Source organism: Erithacus rubecula (assembly GCF_903797595.1).
Source record: "Erithacus rubecula genome assembly, contig: scaffold_111_arrow_ctg1, whole genome shotgun sequence".
Classification (NCBI taxonomy): Eukaryota; Metazoa; Chordata; class Aves; order Passeriformes; family Muscicapidae; genus Erithacus; species Erithacus rubecula.
Window position 1 is genome coordinate 229,496 of NW_027636290.1, and position 12,115 is coordinate 241,610.

The following is a 12,115-nucleotide window of genomic DNA, read 5'->3' on the forward strand; positions in this document are numbered from 1 at the left end:
ACAATCTAAATTAAAACTACAAATGACAAGGCACAAGAGGGAAGCAGAAAATGAGGAAGATCAATGGCATGAACCTGACAGTGGAGTAAAGTTTGGTTGGGCGTTAGAATCCTTGTTTGCTCAAATTGCCTCTTACAGCAATAGAGAAATGATCTATCGATTGATGGGACAAACAGAAACATTAGCAGCCGCCACCAAGAAGGGTTTTTGGGATTTAAATCTCCAGCTGCAAGCTACAACTCGTATGACTATACAGAATAGGATGGCTTTAGATTTGTTGTTGTTAAAGGAACGTGGGGTGTGTGGATATTTAAGCAATAAAATAGACCATTGTTGTATCCATATCCCAAATGTGACAGTTGACGTAGAGAAAGATATTTCTCAATTGGAAAGTGTAGAAGGAAAAATTAAAGATTTGGAAAAAGAGGCAGAGCACAATTGGGTTGGTGCTCTGTTTCAGTCATTAGGGCTCCAACTTTCTGGATGGATCTCATCAGTGATACAACATGTAATTATGATTGTAATTGTGGTACTTATTGTCGTTGGAGTGCTTTTCAAGCCATTTTCACCGCACTCCAGGCAGAGCATCCTGATACAACACCTTGATTGTGTTTGTATCTAAAATAGCATCATATTTCTGATGCAAAAATCAAAGGGTTAAGAGCTTAGCTGAGGAATAGAAGCTATGTATATAATGATCAGAGTAGAAGCAATGTAGAAAGTTAATAATCAGGGGCTGAGACAGTAGAGATAAGAAAATAAACCACTTGCTTGGCTTTGTTGTGTCAAGTTGGGCAGCTGGAATATTGTTGAAGTGAAGAAACCATAACTGCACCTGGACCCTGCAACCAGCCAGAACCAGGTTGGGAACTTGAACTATGGTCAAAGGGCCCGAGAATCTAGGAACAAGACCAAGGTGAAAAGCTGAAGGCAAGGAAGGCTCCCTGACTTGATCATTAGGAGACCTCTGACCCATTTCAAATGCCCACTGACCCATTTGAAGGAAAGAACTGTGCAAAGACTGTGCAAAAGAACTTAGAGCTAATTTTAATACAAAGTGAGGGTATGGGGTGTTAGGTAATTCATATCTATAGGCATATTGGGTAACTAAATGAATAGGTAAGATTTTGATTGAAAAAATAAGGCAAGAGCCCTGGGTATTTTGCACATCCTTGTGGGAGATTTCTCCTGGGCTTGCCCAGCATTGTAATAAATATACTACTTTCTAACTTAAACTGACTGGAGAGTCCTTTTCTCCCTATCAATTGGCGAGTTTGCCATGAGAAACTCTGTTTGGCTGCAAGAGCAAACCGGGCTATGGATGTCTCTGGGACCTTCCTCGAGGGACCTCCGGTCCCCAGCTGCTCATCATGGGGACAGACAAGACATGCTGCTGGACTGCAGACAAAATTGTACGTTTTAAATTATGCCTACACATGTCTAAAAGGCAGCTGACAAGATGCAGAAGACGTTCTGTGCTCAGCGCAAGCCTGGGCAGTTTTGCTTGCAAGCATCGGGAGGGTGCAGTGGCCACAGAAAGAGTTTGTTCTGTCAGGGAGATCCACCAGCAGTTCTTTGGGTGAACTGGGCAAATCCTTGTTTGTTACTGCTATTTTAATCATTATTTTGATTGGGTCCTGCCTCTTTGAATGACTGTTTGTGTGACTGGTGATATGTACTTAGGAAGAAGTGAGCGGGAGCTTGGATCTGTGTTTTCTTTTTGGGCAACTGAAACGGCTGGAGAAGAACAAAGTGTTTGGGTGATCGTTTAAAATTGCTGTATACTGTGTGCTGTGTTGACAAGAGGTGGATGCTTTCTCCCTTAATAAAGAGATAGCCTTGCCTGCAGTGATTTTGACTTTTGGATTCGGGTTGTGTGTGAGGAATTCCTGTTTAAGGGGGACGGCATTCCCTGTAACTCTCGGTGTTCGGGCTTATCCAGTACCCTGCCGCCACTGGTCATTGTGTATTTTAGAGTAATATTGCCACCTTGTGACAAAAGTTACAATTACAGCAAAGTGTTAACTTTTTCCTGTGTTTCTGTGTTGCTAACTGGATGGAATATATCGAACTTCTGCAGGGAGGTTGGTAGCTTTGGACTGGGAAAAGTCTGCACAAGAGGGTCTGGACATTCAAGAGAGAAGATGAATAGCTTGCTTTTGTGGGTGTTATGAGGCTTTTGGGGCTTCCATGAAGTTGGCACTCTCCATGGCTACTGTTACAGTGCAAGATTTGTGGAAAACTTTGATATTGTTCCTCTGAGAGACGGCAAGGTCTATGCCCTCAGTGTAAATCGAGACATTCTAACCAAGCTGATTTTGAACCTAAGATCCTCAATTTGTGTGTGGCAAATCACATTCAATAGCTGCAACTCAGGCATGTGTGTGGGAGAAAGATTGGGAAAGGACTGTGAGGCTGTGTGGAGAGATATTTGGGTGGAAACAGGATAAGACAAAAAGGAGGAGGTAATGAGTACTAGACAAAGCAAGGAGATTTCTAAGGCTAGTCTTTTAGTCTGTATTTTGACACACTGGAAAGAGTTAGTAGGGTATGGGGGCACTGAAAAATAGCAAAGTTTGATCACCTTTCACAGACATATCCCTCAGGAGGATCCATTAAAACTGGAGGAAAATTTGGTGTTTCAATTTAACTTTGAACTCTTGAGAAGTTTCTTTAACACACTGAGGGACTTAATCTGATGTAAACAGCACCAAATCCCTGTGAGGGTCATTAAAATCCTTGTGCTGTGTCTGTGCTGATGAGCTGGGCTGGTCCCCTGGCACAGAGGCAGCTCCCAGGCTCAACCAAGAAGAGCTTTAAAAAGATATTTCTGCTGAGGAGCAGCTCCTCTCCCAGCCCAGCAGGGCTGAGGGCACTGCCTGCAGGCACTGAGGGGACAGGAGCCAGGCACAGACAGGCTAAAGGCAATCAGGACTGGCAAGACATTGAGCTGAGACTTCACTTGGGGAAACATCTTCACAGCCCTGGACATGGTGAGTCTGTGGGTGCAGGGCAATGTCCCCTGTGCTCCTGGAGGGATCTGGAGCCAGCACAGCCCACAGCCTGGGGGATGTGTCAGGAGGACTCTCCCAGTTTCTCTGAGGCACAGGAGGAGGAGGAGGAGGAGGAGGATGTGCTGCAGAGCAGGGCTGCCCTGGACACCGTCAGAGGGACAGGGCAGGACAGCTCCTGGTGCTAGGGTTGGTTGCAGGGGCTGAAGCTGGGGCTGCAGCCAGAGCTGCCCAGGGCTGTCCTGCAGAGTAGCTCCTGCAGCCCTCAGGGCTCTTGGCCAGCCCAGAGCATGTGCCACCTGCCAGGGACAGCTCTCAGCCTGTCTGGCTGCTCCCCATGGGCTGTAGGGAGAAGTTGGAGGTGGAAGGAGCCACCCCCATCAGGGCAGATTCCTCCTGCTGTGCAGATGGTGCTGTATGGCCAAGGCTGCTCTCAGCTTTCTCCTCAAGGGAAGGGAAAGGGGCTGTCAGGTGTGTCTGTGTCACTGAGACTCCTGCACTGTCCCACTGGGGATCAGCAGATCTGCCTCACATCTCCCTCACAAAGTGCCTCCTCACCCTCCTGTGCCTACAGACAGCAGCAGCAGCAGCACCTTGGCTTGCAGCATCTCAGTATTTCTGAGCTGCCCTTCAGGTCCTTCTGCCAGGGAGATGCCCCTGGGCAGTGCCCTGTGCTGGGACGGGTGTGCAGGGCAGAGATGAGCCCCTAGGGGTGGGCTGGGCTCTGAGAGCACTGGCAGGGACAAGCTTTGGTTGCAGAGAAATAGCTCTGGCAGTAGAGAGCCACACCAGCCCTGAATATCCCTCCCTGTCCATCTGCAGAGAAAAAAAATGTGGGGGTTTAGAGAGATTCATTTTGAAACTGGAGTCTGAAAAAGTTTTTAATGAAAATTTTATGTGTGAGAACCCTGTAAAAGCAGGAGGTAATGAGCAAAGGGCAGATTTGTAGGACCAGCAGGTCTGACTGCACAGGGGCACAAAGAGGCCTTTTATACCAAAGGGATCCTAAAAGCTCTGGCTGAGAGCAATACTGAATTTGAGCCAGCAACTCAACAGCAAAACCATAATCTCAAAAAAAAAAAAAACAAATTTACAAATTACTACCGAAGTATGAGAAGATAATTTGAAAGGATTCTAAAGAATATTTTGTAGGATTGGCTCAAAGAATTCCCACCTTGTCAAAGTCTTCTTTCAACAGCTCAGAATGCCCAGAGTGGAGCGATGTCCAACAGCAGCTCCATCAGCCACTTCCTCCTGCTGGCACTGGCAGACACGCGGCAGCTGCAGCTCCTGCACTTCTGCCTCTTCCTGGGCATCTCCCTGGCTGCCCTCCTGAGCAACGGCCTCATCATCAGCGCCGTAGCCTGCGGCCACCACCTGCACACCCCCATGTTCTTCTTCCTGCTCAACCTGGCCCTCACTGACCTGGGCTGCATCTGCACCACTGTCCCCAAAGCCATGCACAATTCCCTCTGGGACACCAGGAACATCTCCTATGAAGGGTGTGTCATCCAGCTTTTTTTATTGCTGTTTTTCCTTTCAGCAGAGCTTTCCCTCCTGACCATCATGTGCTACGACCGTTACGTGTCCATCTGCAAACCCCTGCACTACAGGACCCTCCTGGGCAGCAGAGCTTGTGCCCACATGGCAGCAGCTGCCTGGGCCAGTGCCTTTCTCAATGCTCTGCTGCACACAGCCAATACATTTTCTCTGCCCCTGTGCCATGGCAATGCCCTGGGCCAGTTCTTCTGTGAGGTCCCACACATCCTCAAGCTCACCTGCTCTAATTCCTACCTCAGGGAACTTGGGTTCATTGCTCTTAGTGCATTTTTATCATTTGGTTGTTTTGTGTTCATTGTTTTCTCCTATGTGCAGATCTTCAGGGCTGTGCTGAGGATTCCCTCTGAGCAGGGACGGCACAAAGTCTTTTCCACCTGCCTCCCTCACCTGGCCGTGGTCTCCCTGTTCCTCAGCACTGCCATATTTGCCAACTTGAAGCCCGTGTCCATCTCCTCCCCATCCCTGGATCTGACCCTGTCAGTTCTGTACTCAGTGGTGCCTCCAGCCCTGAACCCCCTCATCTACAGCCTGAGGAACCAGGAGCTCAAGGCTGCAGTGTGGACACTGATGACTAGCTGCTTTCAGGAACATTAAAATGCTGGCTAGGTTCTGAAAATCACAGAATAACAGCCATCTTTGATACTTCATCTTGGTTTGGTTGTGGGGTTATTTTTCCTTTGTTTTAGTTTTATCATATTGTCCATTAAAAAAGCTACTCTGTGTTCAGTTGCTCATTATGTTTCTCCATCTTCCCTGTGGCCACAAAATGTGTCAATAAAGGGTTGCAGTCTTCGTGGCTTTAAACACACTGAAGGATTTCTCTCCCAGCCAAGTTTTCTCCAGAGATGCCCCTTTTGTTCCCTTCTCTGGAGCTGCAACAGCAATGTCTGTGTGCAGAGCTGGGGCAGATCAGCACTGGCACAGCAGCTGTGCCCAGCTGCAGCAGCAGCACTTGGTGTTGCCAGTGCTGCTCCCCTGCCACTGCCCCGCTGCCCTCCTGCCCCTCGTGTTGCTGCAGGGCCTGAGTGCTCTCGGGGCCGAGCACAGCCCTGGGGGTGGCAGTGCCGGGGCTGCAGCATGGACAGGCCATGGGCACTGCTGGGGCAGCGCTGACGCCTCAGGGCAGGGCCTGGGGGCTCCAGGCTCCTTGGTCAGGCTCTCTCCAGAACACTTGGCCAGGCCAGTGCTGAGCAGAGAAAACCCCTGTGAGCAGCCCCAGGCTGGCCATGGGCAGGCTGGGGGCAAACAGCATGGATGGTTCTCTGCAAGGTCCCTGAAAGGGGAGACCTGGGCAAGGAGCAGCAGAGCAGGGGCTGATCCATCTCCACTGCACTGGACAGCCCAGGGCAGCGTCCCAGAGCGTCCTCATGCACCTGCCAACAACATCCCCCTCTACAGCCCTGGCCTCTCCCCCAGCTCACACAGGTGCCGCATCCTTGCAGGCACAGACACAGCAGCACTGGCTCAGGAGCCCCTGTTTGCACTGCACAGAGCAGGCATCAGCACCCCCATGGTGCTGCTGTGGGGAGATGGAGCTGAGTGAGGGCAAATGCCCTCAGCCCCTGGGGCCAGCAAGGGCTGGGGGACACCAGGGAAACCACTCAGGTTTGTTTTAGCCTCTGCAGTCAGCCAGAAAGTTTGTTCCCATGAGCTGTGAGTTTCCTGTCCCACTGCAGATGTTGTTGCTCAGAGCCAGGGATGCCAGGCAGCCACCCCCAAACTGCCCTGAGCATTTCCTTTACTTCAGCTTTGCTTTCTTTCCTCTTTCGTGATCCAGATTTCCTCATACTGCCCACCTCTGTTCCCTCTCATGCAAACAGTCCATCCCTCTTTGCCCTTTCCTCTCTTGCCCCACTCCCCATTACATTTCCTGAGCTGCCACCATGGGAACGTCCCTTGGGGTGCAGGATCATCCTACAAGTGCTTCAGGAATTGTCTGCAGGGTCCTGCAGTGCCTCGTGCTGCTCCCTTGCCACAGGCACCACAGGCCAGGGGGGCACATCTGGGCTGCTGTGTCTGGGTATGGGGCTCCCTGTTCTGGGCAATGAGGAGGGGCTGGAGAGGCTCTGCAGGACTGACAGGATGGGCTTTGGGGCTGTGAGGAGAAGCTGAGGGACCTGGGCTGCTGGAGCTTCTGAAGAGGAGGCCCAGGGCTCATCCTGCAACTGCTCCAGGGGTGGTTTTAGAGGACCACAGAATCCGCCAGGCTGGAAAGGACCTTGGAGATCATCAAATCCAACCTGTGCCATGACACCACCTTGTCTCCCTGAGCATCCTCTTCTCCAGGATAAACAATCCCTGCTGCCTCATCTGCTCCTCACAGGACTTGTGTTCCAGACCCCTCACCAGCCTTGTTAACCTTCTTCGGACACATTCTAGCCCCTCCATGTCCTTCTTAAACTGGGGGCCCAGAACTGGACACAGCACTCGAGGTGCTGCCCAACCAGTGCTGAGCACAGGGAAAGAATCACTGCCCTGGTCCTGCTGGCCACACCATTCCTGACCCAGGCCAGGAGCCATTGGCCTTCTTGGCCCCCTAGGCACACTGCTGGCCCATGTCCAGCTTGCTGTCCATTAGTGCCCCCAGGTCCCTTTCTGCCTGGCTGCTCTCCAGCCACTCTGTCCCCAGCCTGTAGCACTGCAGGGGTTCTTGTGGCCAAAGTGCAGAACCTGGCACTTTGTCTTATTAAACCTCACCTTGTTGGGATTTTTCCCCTGGATACAGTCTGTTTTCAGAGATTGAAATATTGTAATTTATGGCTTAAAAAATCTTGACAAAGGATTTTTGTCCAGTTTAGCAAAACTGTATAACAAAATTTTCAGAGAAAACCATCACACCCTGAATAGGCCTTCTGATTCAGGCCCTGAACTGCTCACTCATGGATTTAAGTGACTTTGGAGAGAATACATTCGCTGGGGATGAAGCTGAGCACTTTCAGGGTTAAGAACACAGCCCCAGGTTATCAGCAGCCAGGCTCATGCAGACCCTCACTCCAAAGGATGGGGGTAGAGAGGCTTTGAGTGTGTAGTGAAAAAGCCTCTGGTTCCAGGCAGTGACTGCCCACCCTCCACTGTGCAGAGGAGCCCAAACTGCAGGGGCCCCTTTACCCTGGAAAAGCTTATGCACAGCAGAGGGGCTCTCATGGCCCACCCAAGGGTCCCCCCAAAAGGGGACCCTGCACCAGAGCACTGCAGAATTATCCACACTGCTGCAAGAAACAGTCTCAAACTGGCTCCCTGCAGGGCAGGCGCCAGGGTGTTTCCACCTGCCCAAAGGTACATTAATCCACGGGATTCTGTGCTTTTCAGTGTAGTGGCGGGGGATCCTCACTACCAAGAATTCAAGATGGAGGGGAGCAATGAGCTGTGATTGGGACCCCCAAAAGAATTATATACTTCTACCTAACCCCTGTCACTCTCTCCTCCCAGGCCCCATAGCACATCTCTTTTTCTAATTATTTCTTTAGTCTCTCTTCCTTTCTCTTTGACTCTTTTAATATTAAATAAAAGATACCAATTTTTGGCACCGACATCTAACCTCGTTTGGTTTCATTCAGACTTTTGGGGTATATTTCAAATCTTTCTCAGTCTGATTGGTTTTCTTCACAGATGTTTCATTTCTTTTGATTTTCTGTGTTTAAACCAATTCATAACACCTCTCCAGGTCCCTCTGCAGAGCCCTCCTACCCTCCAGCAGATTCACACTCACACCCAACTTGGCGTCACCACAGCTCCATGATGCCCTGAAGTGTCACAATGGTCTCCATGATTCCAGGAGGCTCCATAGTTTCACAACAGCCTCCTGGTTCCCCAACACCCTTGAGTCACAATGGCCCTTTCATTCCATGGGACCCTTCAGTGCCACAATGGCCTTTGGTTCCCCAAGGCCCTGCAGTGTCCCAATGGTCTCCCAGTGCAGCAATGCTCTCCTTGGTTCTGCAGTGTCACAATGGCCTCTTGGTCCCATGAGGCACCACAGTGCCAAAATCATTTATTTCATTCCATGAGTCCCTGCAGTGGCATCATGGCCCCTTGGTCATATGAGGTCCTGCAGTGTCACAGTGGTCTCTGTGGTTTCATGAGGCCTACAGTGCCACAATCATCACAGAATTGCAGAATCAACCAGGTTGGAAAAGACCTTTGAGATCATGAAATCTGACCTGAGACCCAGCACAACCTTCTTCCCCAGATCATGGCACTCAGGGCTGTGGGACCACAGGGTTTCTGGACAGTTGCGAGACAGACTTAGGAACTTATTATTTGGTTTTTAGGACACATCCAGTCTTTCCTTAAATACCTCCAGGGACAGTGACTCACCAACCTCCCTGGGAAGACCATTAGAATACCAAACCACCCTTTCTATGAATAATGTTTCCTAACGTGCATCCTAAATCTCCCCTGGTGCAGCTTGTCCGGTCGCTGTATTCTGGGAGAAGAGCTGAGCCCTCACCTGGTGTCAGGAAATTGTAGAGAGTGATGAGGTCTCCCTGAGCCTCCTCTTCTCCAGGATAAACAACCTCAGCTTCCTCAGCCCCTCCTCAAAGGACTTCTCTTCTAGGTCCCCTCACCAGCCTTGTTGCCCTTCTCTGGACACACTCCAGCCCCTCCATGTCCTTCCTAAATTGGGGGCCCAGAGCTGGACACACCACTCGATGTGCTGCCCAACCAGTGCTGAGAACAGGGGAAGAATCACTGCAATGCTCCTGCTGGCCACAACATTCCTGACCCAGGCCAGGGGACTTTGGCCTTCTTGGGCAGCTGGGCACACTGCTGGCTCATGTCCAGCCTGCTGTCCATCACTGCCCCCAGCTCCCTTTCTGCCTTGCTGCTGTCCAGCCACTCTGCCCCAGCACTGCAGGGGTTGTTGTGGTCGAAGTGCAGGACCCAGCACTTGGTATTGTTAAACCTTACCTTGCTGAATTTGGGGCCTGGATCCAGCCTGTCCAGGCTCCCCTGCAGAGCCCTCCTACCCTCCAGCAGATCCACACTCACACCCAGCTTGGTGCCATCTGCACATTTGCTGATGGTGCACTCAATGCCCTCATACAGATCATCAATGTAGATATTAAAATCCATGCTGGCTGGCTCTGATCCCTCAGCCATCCTGTAGGTGCCCTGTGATGGCACTCAGGGTGATCTGTTCCATCACCTTGCTGGGCACTGAGCTCAGACTGACAGGTCTGACAGATCCTCATTCCAGCCCTTCTTGGGGATGGGCTCACATTGGCACCTCCAGTCCTCTGGGACCTCCCTGGTGAGCCAGGACTGATGATAAATGAAGGAGAGCAGCTTGGGGAGCTCATCCAGCAGCTCCCTCATCCCCCTAGGATGGATCCCATCTGGTCCCAGAGACACCTGTGAGCATCTGAGTGGCTCAGCAGGTCCCCAGCTGCTTCCTCCTGGATTTCAGGGAGTCTGTTCTGCTCCCCTTCCCCATCTACCAGCTCAGGAGATCACTTGTCCTGAGGACAAAATGTGTCACACTTGAAAACTGAGGCAAAGGAAGGGGTTAAGTTCCTCAGACTTTTCTTCATCTTGGGCAACCATATCTTCCCCCAATAAGGAATGGAGGTTCTCCTTGTCCCTGCTTTTCCTGCTAATATGTTTATAAAATAAGTTTTTTTATCCTTCACAGACACAGCTAGGCTATATCCTAATTGAGGTTTCACCTCCTATTTTTCTGGATGACCTAACCACATCAATAAACACTTCCTGAGTTGCATGCCATTCTGTCCAAAGGGGATGCAGCTTCTTTTCTCCCTGAGTCCCTGGAAAAAGCTCCATGCCCTGCCAGACCAGTTATTTTCATTGCTACCTGACTTTTGGCACATGGGACAGGCTGTTTCTGCTCCCTCAAGATTTCTTTCCTGAAGTGTCTCCATCCTTCCTGCAATAGTTTGTTTTTAACGACTGTTTCCCTTAAAAAAATCAGCAGACCTCAGAGAGGCACCTGGGGGTCCAGGAGGGCATTTAAAAGTCATGGAGGAGAATCTGGGACCCTTCGGGGTCCGGGTGGGCACTTGGGGGGCTCTGACGGGGCTCTCTGGGGCGCGGGGGATGATGGGAGTTGTAGGTGCGGGTATAATACAGTTTAAAGAGGCTGTGGAGCATCATGGGAGCTGTAGGCAGTGCTGCAATGACTCTCTGGGAGGCACAGGGCATGATGGGGGATGAAGTCTCAGCTGGAATGGCGTTTTACAGGAACCGCAGAGCATGATGGGAGCTGTAGTCCCAGAAGTAGATCTTGCAGAGAGTTTGGGGTCCGGGAGGGCACTGCAGGGACACTTTTGCCTCTGAACGGTGACTTGAGGTCCTCAGGGTATGGTTGGGGAGAGCCTGGAGGAATCTTGGGGAGCTCTAACCGGGCTCTTCAGGGCGCAGGGCACGGCAGGAATTTTAAGCGACTGTCTGCGTTAGGAGATGCTCTGAGCTCACGGGGGATGGCAGGAGATGAATTCCCAGAAGTGACTGTAATGGACATCTCTGGGGTTGGGAGCGTTCAGGGGATTCTGGGACATTTTTGGGAGGTTCCCAAATGGATGCTGAGGGGACACTTAGGGATCCTGGAGGTTCTGGAAGACATCTATTGGACATATGGGGAGGGGGAATACCGGGGATAAGTGGAGCGCGGGGCATAATGGGTATTGTAGTCCTGGCTCCAATGAGGCTCTATGGGGCCGCGGGGCATGACGGGAGTTAGAGGCAGAAAGGAAAGATGGCGCCGGCTCCAGGCAGCAGCCCTGAGGCCCCGGTCCCCCTCCTGAACCTCCTTGGTGGCACTTTGGGCTGGCACACACCTGAGAAGTGTGTCTGTTTTCCATAGAGAAAATTAGGAGTTTTAGATTGATTCAAAAATAACTAAAAGGAAAAATTCCTCTTTCCCTGAGAGGAGCCAACTATCCAATCAAAGCAGGTCCCAGGTGAGTGAGGACAGACAGGATGGGGATGGGAATGAGGAGCAAGGTTGTTCATACTGGGTCAGACCTCAAGGCACAGCTTGTCTTAGCAGGCCAGACATCCTGAGGAGACACCCTGGATCAATATCAATCACAGAATGCTGCAATCACATCTGCTTTAAAGAGAATAGTTATAAAATCCATCCTTTAAAATAGGAATGGATATTTTGAAGAAGCACTTCGAAGTATTTTTCCATAACTATTGTAGGAAACGTTTCGAATGAAGTGCACAAGGCCAGAGGGAAATTAAAGCAGAGCCATGGTTTGTTAGGAAACCTCTCAAGAACTCCAAGTGAGAATCAAACTCCAAAGTTTCTTGGAAGTTTTAATGGTTCCCATCGAGGAACACAGGTGAGAAAGTGTCCCCAAGCCACAATCAGAGCAGAGAACTGGAGGCAGAGATGACAAGTGGGGACAAAGAGAAGACAAGTCTTGGTGCCCTGGGGCACAGCAGGGTCTGTGCCACCAAGGGCTGGGAGGAGACACCTTGTCCTGAGCCACTGGGGCCTCCTGGCACAGCCCCAGCAAGGCTGGACACTGTCACCCCTTGTGCTGCCCTCAGCATCCCCCCACATCCCAGTGTTCTCA

The 12,115-nt window shown here is 50.8% G+C and overlaps 1 protein-coding gene across 1 annotated transcript; it reads left to right on the top strand.

Annotated features, from left to right (window-relative positions):
* Positions 1-2,743: 2,743 nt before the first annotated feature.
* On the top strand, positions 2,744-5,165 carry LOC306815267 (olfactory receptor 14I1-like; the record flags this gene model as incomplete). The annotated part of the gene is made up of 2 exons (XM_079331858.1): positions 2,744-3,001; positions 4,215-5,165. The coding sequence occupies exons 1-2, from the start codon at positions 2,759-2,761 to the stop codon at positions 5,163-5,165; spliced, it is 1,194 nt and encodes a 397-aa protein (XP_079187984.1). The 5' UTR covers positions 2,744-2,758.
* Positions 5,166-12,115: the final 6,950 nt, after the last annotated feature.